The sequence below is a fragment of the Hyposmocoma kahamanoa genome, unplaced genomic scaffold (genome assembly GCF_003589595.1).
Source record: "Hyposmocoma kahamanoa isolate Upper Pololo Valley unplaced genomic scaffold, ASM358959v1 65, whole genome shotgun sequence".
NCBI classification, from domain to species: domain Eukaryota; kingdom Metazoa; phylum Arthropoda; class Insecta; order Lepidoptera; family Cosmopterigidae; genus Hyposmocoma; species Hyposmocoma kahamanoa.
This window is the reverse complement of record NW_020653853.1, coordinates 698,946-710,134: the sequence shown is the minus strand read 5'-3', so window position 1 is coordinate 710,134 and position 11,189 is coordinate 698,946. Positions and strand designations below refer to the sequence as shown.

Here is an 11,189-nt window from a genome sequence, read left to right as displayed (position 1 = left end):
TGCTCCCTCCATCATATGTGTTGCCATTTATTGTTGTCGATGTTACTCAAACTAAATTGACAATAAAATTATCCAAAAAAATTAGGAAAGTTAAGTTGCAGTAAGATAAATGCAAGTTGACGGGGCGTCATTGGCTATTGACTCGTGGCTAAATAGCTTGTATATTTAACACCATGTTTATTTATTTCAAGCTACAAACGGAACTTCTAAAATAACATTCTGTGATACAATAACGGTTAATGTTAACTAGTAAATAAAGATTGTTGACATTCCTTAGCATTTTATTTAATTGTAAAACCTTAGTATACCTATACACTCCTCACGGTCTTTATAAAGGTCCACAAAAGCTTTATTATTTTTTTTATAACATAATGACGGGACGAACAAGTCGTGCGCCTGTTGGTAAGCTTCACACCTATAACAGTTGTAGTGTCACTCAAAGCTTTAAATCGCGAAGATTTGAGGGGCACTGCCATTGCGCCAGTCACCCTGAGACAAGTTGACAAGTCCCATGTGCCTGTAATTTCACCAGCACCCTTACCCTTCAAAACCGGAATAGTAATGCTGACATTACTGCTTGGCGGCAGAAATAGGTAAGGTTTATTACCCTGGACGAACTCTTTACAAGGAGTTCTACTGCTGCTCTGGGTTTTGCCACATATCTCTCAATTCCACCCAAGTGGAAGGAAGGCACTTAGCGGAAAAACTAGTTTCAGCACATGAGGTGTTCAGTATCGTCGGATAGTGAGGTTTGTTTTTGTCTTCACTTCGTACCAGCAGCTAGTGCTCGATTTCGCCCAAGTACAGCTGCTTGTCGCTGGAGGCGGAGAGCACGATGGGCTCGTTGCGGTGAAAGTCCACGTCGTTGACGGAGCCGTTGTGGCCCGGCAGCTTGTACAGCACGCGCCGTGACGTGGTGTCCCAGATGTACAGGAAGCGGTCCGATGAACCTGCTGCCACCTGGAAAAATATTTAAGTGAGCAGTTTTTTAAACACTGGCATAATATAGATTTCGAAAAAATAACGTAGTTACTTAAGTAACGTACGAGCTAACTGGACTTCAAAAAATTATATTAGATACTAAAATAACTAATAATAAATTTCGGGCCTGTGCAGCTGTTTTGTTGCTTATTTATCTACGTTTCTGTCGTTTTGGCGTTGGCAGAATCTATGATCTATTATCGATATATTAATCTATTATCGAGGAAACACTACTATCTAGGGATGGGTAATATAGATTTTTCTGAATATCGTATCGAAACTATATATCGATATTCGAAATCGGATTTTGAAACTATATATTTTCTGACACTATATGTATATTCATGGATACAGCTTGCGTGCGCGCTGCGTTGATATATTGCCGTTATTGATATTCGGAAGCAGATTTCGAAACGATTATATTATTGGATATAGCCCGCGTGGGCCGTGATACCTATACGTAGCCGATTGATTAAATTGCATCGTCCACCATTGGATGGGAACGCGTTATGCCAGAATACAAATTTCCATCAAAAAATTAACTTCCCTCCCTTCATACAGTGTACAGTTTCGAAGACGCACAAAAAATAGTTTCGCGTTGATATCCACTCAGTGAATATCGGACACGAAGCAATATCGGTATAATAGTTTGGAAAATATACGATTTCGTGTTGGTATCCACTCGGTAATCGCTCGGCTTGATTCGGCATCGCTATAAAATACGCGATGCGGAGCAATAACGATATGCGTGAGTGGGTGAGCGAGTGGGTGGGTGGGTGAGTGAGTGGGTGAGTGGGCGAGAGAGTGGGTGAGTGCGTAGGTGAGTGCATGGGTGAGTGGGTGGGTGAGTGACCCATCCACCCCTTAACACACCCCCTAACCCACCACCTAACCTACCCCCCACGCACCCACTCACTCACTAAAAATCGTGCACGCTAACTTGAATTTAGAAATGAGTAATGACTCTTTTATTCGGTAGTTTCGGTTTTAATTGTTAGTTTCAATTGTTTCCTAGAACAATTTTAAAAATTAATTGCAATTAAAATGAATTGCGACGTTGCAATTGATTTTAATTGCAATTGATTTCAATTGAATTGATTTTTTAGTATGATTGAATTTCTGATTGAAATTTAATTGATTAACGCCCAACACTGCTATCTAGTGAGCAATAACACTAATAACAATTACATGCATAATATTGTTAAAGGTGATCCACACACCGCACCAAAAGAATTGATCGTGCCGAAAGAATTACCTATGTATTGTTATTTCTGAAGTGTTGTCAGAGACAACAATATCTGAACATTACGATGAAACTTGACAAGGTTTTCATTGTCAATTCATTATTGATGCACGATTTTTGGCAGTAAAATAAACTAAATTCATTACATGTTCATTTCTAGTAAAAACGTAAATAAATAATTTAAAATGTGAAAATATCTGCTGAATTTAAGGGAAAACACAATACTATAACACAAGAGGATTCTCGGTCGGGGTTATCAGAGGATATCGCACCATATCCTATGAGGCGGCGTGCTTGTTAGCGGAGTCTCCTCCTTGAGATCTGGAGGCGGAGGTCTACGCTGCCATGTATCAATGGCGCATTGGCCTCCGTCTCCGTGGCGAGGATCCCACGCTGCAGGAAGTACTGGTGTGGAAGTTCCATGCGCATCAGTCGCTGAGAATTGGCTTAGAAAGTGGAGGGAGCGACTGACCCAACCCAGAACCGGGAGCAGGACTGTGGAGGCTATCCGTCCGGTTTTTGAAAACTGGAGGGTGCATGGATCCTTGGCTTTCCGGCAGGTGCAGGTGCTTTCCGGGCAGGGATGCTTCGAAAAGTACCTGTGTCGTATAGCCAGGAGGGAAACGACAACCGAACGTCACCATTGTGGCTGCTGCGAAGACACGGCACAGCACACGCTGCAGGTGTGCCCAGCCTTGACCAATGAGCGCCGTGAACTGGTTGCCGCAGTGGGGTACGACCTGTCACTCCCCGCATCGATCAAATCAATGCTGGAAAGTGACAGGTCGTGGACGGAGGTATCCTTCTGCGAACGTGTAATGTCACAGAAGGAAGCTGCGGAGCGGGAGAGGCAGGCCACCACCCTTCTTCCAATCCGCCACAGAAGAGGCGGGCGTCGGAGAAGGCTCTATCATGTCATATCCTTTAACCCCCATAACAGGGGTTTTGGTGGTGGACGCTGCCCGTAATGTATAGGCCCCGAGGTGGCGCGCGCGGTGTTCCTGCGTGCCCCTGTAAGTGATGAATGGGGTGGTGTTTCTCCAGCTCCACCCCAACGGGAAGGGACCCTCGGTCGAGAGTCAGCGCCGTCGGGACAGGGGAAGAGTGCGAAAGCGTTCCCGTAGTCCCGGCAAAAGGTGCAGGGACGGAACACCGTGGGGTTTTTGTCGATAGGAGTCCAACATAATCTATCTATTGCCCCCGCAGCAGTGAGATATCCATGAGCATTTCCCCACGTAAAAAAAAAGGGTAACTGAGGTTCTTAAATGCAGCTATTTTGCACGATTTAACCTTCATTTCCGCTTAGGAACGCCTGAATCTATAAATAAAAATATTATATTCTGTGTACCTTCGACCCGTCCGGCGACCAGGCGCACCTCAGCAGGTTCTTCTCGAAGTTGTGCTGATGGCCCGACATGAGTTTGACGCAGCGCTCAGAGGGCGCGAAAGGACGTACGTCCCAAATGCGCAACGTGCTGTCCATCGCGTTCGACAGCAGGTACGAGCCGTCGTACGAGAGAGCCATGCCTGGAACACCACCGAGGGATTTCTGATTACCCTAACTTGAGTACCGAGTTTAATTCGCTTGATGATGTCAAAAAAACAAATATCCAATGCATTTGTGGCACTGATACTCTTTTATTTCTATGATCTCTTTTATATAATTCCCCCATACAGTGATGAGGTAGAAAATATACGAACTTTTCACATTAAGAATCACTTCGTGCCCAGGAGGCTGAAACGTGTCCCCTTGGGATGGCTATTCTTAACCCTTAATAATTGGTCGCGGGATGTTTCACACTCTACTGCAGGTTTCTAGACTCCTAAGTTTTCAAAACTTGAACTTACAGCGCCTGTCATCTGGTTAGCTTCGTAAACGCGACTGTACTTCACAATTCATTCGTAATATGGGTTCGTTTGTGTATAATTGCGCTTGGAGAGCGTGTTTGGGGTGCGTGACACCCCATACGACCGTTTGTGTAGACAAAATTCCGTAAGTAAATATATTTTTTTATTATTATGTATTTAAATAATGGTGGAGAAAAGTATGTTGTAGTACATTTATAGAACGAATGTATTGGCATTTTAAACATTGTATTGTAATGTTGTGCTTTTCTTTGATTATGCAGCAATTGAAAGACAAAGAAGTAGAAGCTATTGGCCTTATTCAGAGTGGCGGCATGCGCGGGTGCGCGTAAAATGTACGTAGACGCTCGTTGCGTTCAAAGCGGCCACGCGCGCCGGCGCCGGCCTCCAGGCGGGAGCGGGCGCGGGTAGACCTATTTGTCGCGACAAACGCGAGTTTCGATGCAATCGGGTAAGTTTCTGAACAGAATTAATGATATCGATGTTCGCAGCCATGTCATGTAATGGCGAGTTTAAAAAAATGACGGTGACAGGAGAAGCCGGAATTTTTAGCACGCACGTGTCTGGCGGGAGAGCGGGAGTTTATTCAAGGTGAGAAAAGTGATGAACTCAGAGAAGCGACATCGAACATAAGAATCGTGTAAGTCCAATCAATATTATTAAGAGATGTGGGATGAGAGAGGAAAAGTTAGTACGTATTAGAATAGAACTTATAGAAAGAAGCTCCGGCTGTTCCAGTGGAGCAATCGGAGGTGAGTGTAGAACGAGAACAGAACTGAACCCTGAGGGAATGACTGGGGGCTAAGAAACGTTATGGTGGTACAGGCAAGCTGTAAGGGGTGGTTATGGCGGCTTGTAAAGGGAAGAATCCCCATTAGAATTGAGGATGTGTAAGAATAGAATTACCAATAGAATAGAACCTCTCAATCTTCATCTGACACTATATATTAAGAATTACTCGTTATATCTGAATAAAGTCAAAGTCAAAGATAATTTATTCCATAGGTAAAATAAATTTACACTTGAAAACGTCACATTTAAGTAACTGCTCGTTCACTACGCTGACCTCCCTGAGTAGAACGAGAAAGAAACTCTAGGGATTGCTCTTTTCAAATAAACTTAAATGCTATGGAATACATTTTGAATCAAATTTGTGTGGATTCTGGAGCCGTGTCGTCTTTCCATACATCTTTATCTAACACTATGTCTTCAATTTTGTAATATGATTTTTCGATCAAAATATTTTTAATGTACTTTTTAAACTTAGGAAATTTTAAATAATTATTTTATATTTATTATTTTATTTTAATATTTAAAAATATTGCCCGGCGTGAAACTCATAGTTATTTATCTCGATAATAGAAATACCCTGATGTAACGACACTATTGGCTCGGTCCGCCCGTACGTTTCACAGTGCTTGGTCTAGCGTCTGTTTGCTATTTCGACGTGTGGATCTACCCGCTCGTAGCCGCTTCGGCACTGTGAAAGGGAAGACGCCATGATCCACGCGCCCGCACCCGCCGCCGCGCCCGCGCCTGCACTCTGAATGAGCCCGTAGATAGGGCTTTTGAAGGAGAACAACATCATGAAGTCATTGTGAAGTGACCATAACTGTGCATGAGAACAAAGCTAAACTGAAAACGAAGGTATTTGCACACCACCGACCGCTACAAAAAACGACACAAGAGGCTTAAAATTGAAGATCCTGAATCGGCATCTAGAGCAGTCTGGTCGCCTTCATATAAACAATGCCATATATGTCCTAGAATCTAGTCTGCCAAAATTGAGATGAAGAAAATAAGCTTTTACGAAAGTGGTTGTTTTTTTATTATTAATAATATGTTTTATCAGTCAGAAATACATTTATATGCTAGGAAATAAGTACGTTCAAATATTGTCTGATTTTTTGTGTATTTTGTATTTTATTTCACGAGTATAATTTGGGGTGTTGCACTCCTCGCGACCAATTGTGTAACTTTTTTTAGCGCGACTAGTTAAGGGTTAAGAAGTAGCTGCCAAAATTCGGGTCATTGCTCCTTTATTAGGAGTGTAGCTCGTGATATCTACCAGGGTCTTCCACTATAAAAATTGCTTAATTTTAAGATCATTTTACCAATCTATGACTTTACCTGTAATCGTATCTGTATGTCCTTTGATTTTATAAGCAATTTGGTTGTTCCGTATATCCCAGACTTTAATGATATTGTCGATGCCTCCTGATATGATCTTCTCTGCAGTGTCGTTGAACAAGACTGAGGTCACGGGGTACGAGCTGTCAAATGAGGCTATAGGATTTCTTTTACGAGCATCCCATAGTTTTATTGTGTTGTCATCAGATGCTGAGACTAGAAGCTCTGGACCTCTTCGTGCACCTGGAATATAATATTTGATATCTCAAGACAAGAAGGAAAAATTTTTTATAAACTGATGTTCACTATCACGTACTTCCATGTGTCGTGAGACATACCGTTACTGTCTTGACTAATAGAGTTTGATGGAAATGTTGTTTGAACAATAATAAAAATCTGAATGCAACCTAGTCATTTATATTTTTATAGGAATTGTTATAATTTAATCATTTAATCTGTTTTTAAGGATGGACTCCTTAAAAACAGAATGATAGAAATATTACAAAAACTGTTTTTTTTTTGTTGGGGCCAGTACAACGAAAAATACACATAAATAACTTCTTTACACATTCCATTGAAACAAGTTTTTCGAAAGTACTTTTCAAATGTAGAAAATAAGAATTTGATACCAATTTCATTTAGATGTAACTGAAAGATGAGGTGCAGAATATGTTTAAACCATAGATAAAGGGGAGATATGGTATGGGGGCGTGGTTCGTATCGCCTCGATATGCTCAAAATGATCATATCGAGGTGACACGCCTGCAAACGATCGCCACAGTGACATGGCGATCGTTGTACATACAAGGTCTCTCGTAAAACGTGAAAATGCTAAGTTGTAGCGATACACCTTGTAAAAATTGGAGTGAAAACCAGTGAGATAACATTCCACCGGCTATTTGCATTTTTAGTTACTATTTCTATTATTATTCAATGTTTTCTTTTTGTCTCCATAGAAATTTCTAGATTCAAATATAGTGATGTTCATTTACCAAGAATGATGTTTATCGACAATACATTTTTACTGAAATGTTTGAATTTCTTACTATAATTTTTGTAATTAAAGTCCCTAAAATATCGAAGCGAAAAGCATTCACGTTAAATTGATTTATTTTATTTCATTATTATTATTATTACTAAACATTTTATTTGGAGTAACACAAGTCATACTTCGGACAACCGTTTCAATTTCATGTTAATTTGGATGTTGCTGTTGCTTGAAGAAAAATGTATATGTTTTAGATATTTAAGATATTTAAATTCCATTATACTCGTAGATTAAACGTAGAGTATTTTTAATTTTTAAGTTTTTTCAATGAGGTCAAAATAAAAGAAGGTTGGATTGAAGCTGCAGGAAAATCGAAAGATTGGTTTTCTTACTACTATTTCTGACTTTGTTTCAATTTCCATAGCAAATGCATTTAAAAAATAAATAAAATAAAATCGGCTTTATTTTACTTGTGCATGCAAAATAAATTACAAAAACAATTATAGAAAATTACATAAATCCTTCATAAAAAAAAAAATATTTATTAAATTCGTTGATGGTTCGAGTTTACTCTTGACAGTGACAGCTTCACCAACCCGTGGTAACGTATAATGGAAAATTGACACTGACGACGATCGCCATATTTTTTATATTATTCTTATAAAACTGACACTGGTCCAAGCCTAGTGGCGGCATCAAGAAAATAATAATAATTTATATTAATATATTAATTTAATAATACACCAGTACCAGTGTAGATATAGTATGAAAAATGGAATATTTTTTTTAATATTAAAAACAGCCACATGGTTTCCAACTTTCGATTAGGTAGGACCACATGACTCGTTGACTAGCGTCAGTTTAAGGTTAATAAGGTTAACAATTCACGGAGCGGTTTCCATCCGTTCCCGTCGGTGCTGCTAGACAGCGGTTTTATTGCTATACTCACGACCCTGCAAGTTTGTGCGGGCACGTAGCTGCCGCGGTTGCGGGCACGAAACCGTTGCGATTGCGGAACGGACCGCGAAGTTAGTGGGAGTTAATTGCAAGTCGCGCGGTTTATAGAGAACTCACCCTGCGTGCGCCTGCGCCACATTGCGCTTAAACCGACCGCCAAAGTGTGCGGGCGACGACTGTCGCCAAGCGCGCAGGTCTTCGCGTCTTGCGCGGTTCTACTAGTGCCTTGCCGCGGCAACCTTGAACAACAGTCACCACTACAGGCGTAAAACGCGCCGTGAAATGTGCTACTAATTTTACATATTTAACTGTTACATTCTACAGATGCCGCGGTCCCGCGGCAGACGCGGGTGAAAACCGCTCCGTGAGTTCTTAGTGTAACGAAAAATGAGTTTCAGCGCCATCTAACGTGTAATAGTTAGCTATTACATACATATATATATACAGTACTATTTTTACTAAAACGCCACCTATTGGTGAATGGCTGAACCAGGATGAAAAAAATACTGAAATATTGTAATATAACTCTTATTCAAGTGCCTGTAAGTTTAATTTTGTTACATTTTAAAATTGTCACGTTTTAAGCCCTACCCAATCAAAATCTTTAAATTATGGTATAATAGAGCGTAAAGTTTGAATTGCACACAAGCTAAAAAGTGGCGACATCGGCACCCGATCTTACATAGCGTCATTACATATCTCCCCTTTTTTTCTATATCTATGGTTTAAAACCATAGTACTTAACGACTATGAAACCCTTACATGGTTATGCCCGCACACAGTCGGTCCGTTAAAGTATTCTCTACAACAACTGGGCACAAAGCAGTGTTGGGCAAAATTTAATTGTCCTGGCAATTAGAGATTGACAATTAATTAATTGTCAATTTCGAAACAGCAATTAACGATTGATCAATTGTTAGTTGCGAGAACCGCAATTAACAATTAATTAATTGTCAATTGCGAAACAGCAATTAACGATTGATCAATTGTTGGTTGCGAGAACCGCAATTAACAATCAGTTAATTGTTGGGTTAGGGGGTGGGTTGGGGGTTAGGGGTGAGTTAGGGTTTGGTTTGTGGTGGTTAGGGTGAGTTAGGGGGTGGGTTAGGCGGTGAGTTAGGGTCTGATTGGGGGGGTTAGGAGTGAATTAGGGTTTATGGGGTGAGTTAGGGATTGGATTGGGGGTTAGGGGTGAGTTAGGGATGGGTTAGGAGGTGGATTAGGGGGTGGGTTAGGAGGTGAGTTAGGGTTGGTTTAAGGGTGGATTAGAGCTTGGGTAAGTGGTGGGTTAGGGGGTGGTTAGGGCGTGGGATAGGGGTGGATTAGGGGGTGGGTGAGCGGGTGTGTGGGTGGGTTTGGTTAGGTGTGGATCACTCACCCCCAAACGGCCCCCCAACCGAGAGCCCAACCGACCCCCCAGCCGACACTGGCACAAAGCAATTAAGTACAGAACTACTAGACGAATATTATAAACCTGCTAAACTTATAAATATAAATTTAAAAATGTACAAACCAGATACTGAATTGACAAAATTGGCATGTCCCTTCAATTTCTTTACTCTGGTACCTGTAGGTACATCCCACACAGCAACAGTGTTATCTGTAGCACAGCTGTACAGGTGAGACCCATCCGGGGAGAAGCACAGCTCCATTACTGCACCAGTGTGGCCGTTCATAAGCATCACATTCTCGCATTGGCCGTATACATTCCATAGAACTGAAAAATTAGGGAAGTGAACTATACTTATAGCATACAAATAAACCAAATTGTCACTTTTATTAAAACTTCAACAGAACTGTAGTTATCAGAACAATGACTACGGCACCAAACTACAGATAGGACCTGGTGAATAGTCATAATTGAAGGTCATGTGAAAAGTGGATTGAATACACATGTCCAATGTCGTTTTGTCCTACGATGCAGAAAACCATTTCCAGAAATAAGGAGTTCGAAATAAGTTATTAATTAATATTTGGCAGTTTTAACAACTGTGTGTCACTCCTTATAGCTATATCTATACATGTATAGATTTTGAACACCTTTTTACGACTATTGGTTATCATAATAGATAATTGCTGGTTGCAGTGATGAATGGTGGCTTTAGCACTGAATAAGCCACCCTATAAATAATAATACTGTGATTACTGCCAAATATGGCTAGACCCCCACATACATAATAATAATAAGTATAAAAAAGTCTTTCATATACCTCTTATTCACATCAAGTACTTTGCTTCCTCCTACCTAATGCATGCATCAAAGGAATGGAATACATTGGCAGCATCTGAATTACAATTTAAGGCTATTTGTTACACAAACAGATACCATTCACTCTTAGGATCAAGTAGCCAAATGTGTGTCTATACATAAGCACTATCACAATTTTCTTCTACTTACAAATTTGTCTGTCAAAGCCTGCCGAAGCCAAGTGTTTGCCTTCAGGATGAAATTTTGCAGTAAATATTTCTCCTTGGTGTCCTTCTAGTAGCATAATAGGAGCATACAGGTTAGATGTCCGTGGTACCTAAAACATAATATGATTGTCACATAATAAAGTATGATATACAAGTAAGAACACAATAAAATAATAAATCTCTTTCTGAGATAATAGCGAAATAGTACAAAATAACATTAATTTTTATTGCCAGATAATCGAATGTAACAAATAGATACTTCATTGATTACAAAAAAGTGTGGAAAATAAATTTTATAACTTGTTAAAATATGACATGAATTTAGTTAATTACCTGATAATCCTGCCGTCCACTAATTAAAAAAGATGGAGCACAAAATTCTCTTTTAAAACAGTTAAAATTAGTTAAAGTTTTCGAATTATCGGAACTTACCATAACAATGCATAGCTGAAATACCATTAAACCATTTCAATATACTAAAACTGAGTTATGTTTTTTATGATATCTCAAAAAATTATTTTGTCGCTTAGCTGAGTTTTAGTTAGCGGATGGTAAAATTAAGTGTGTGCGTGTGGATTGAGTGAGCACCCTGCGAAATAAGTTTATAAA

At 40.1% G+C, this 11,189-nt stretch overlaps 1 protein-coding gene across 1 annotated transcript; it reads right to left on the bottom strand.

Moving 5' to 3' along the window:
- Positions 1 to 535: 535 nt before the first annotated feature.
- On the bottom strand, positions 536 to 11,039 carry LOC113231475 (U5 small nuclear ribonucleoprotein 40 kDa protein). Its single transcript, XM_026465804.1, has 6 exons — positions 11,013 to 11,039; positions 10,564 to 10,690; positions 9,679 to 9,882; positions 6,221 to 6,463; positions 3,573 to 3,751; positions 536 to 960 (listed from the first exon to the last, which is right to left on the bottom strand). The coding sequence occupies exons 1-6, from the start codon at positions 11,037 to 11,039 to the stop codon at positions 781 to 783; spliced, it is 960 nt and encodes a 319-aa protein (XP_026321589.1). The 3' UTR covers positions 536 to 780.
- Positions 11,040 to 11,189: the final 150 nt, after the last annotated feature.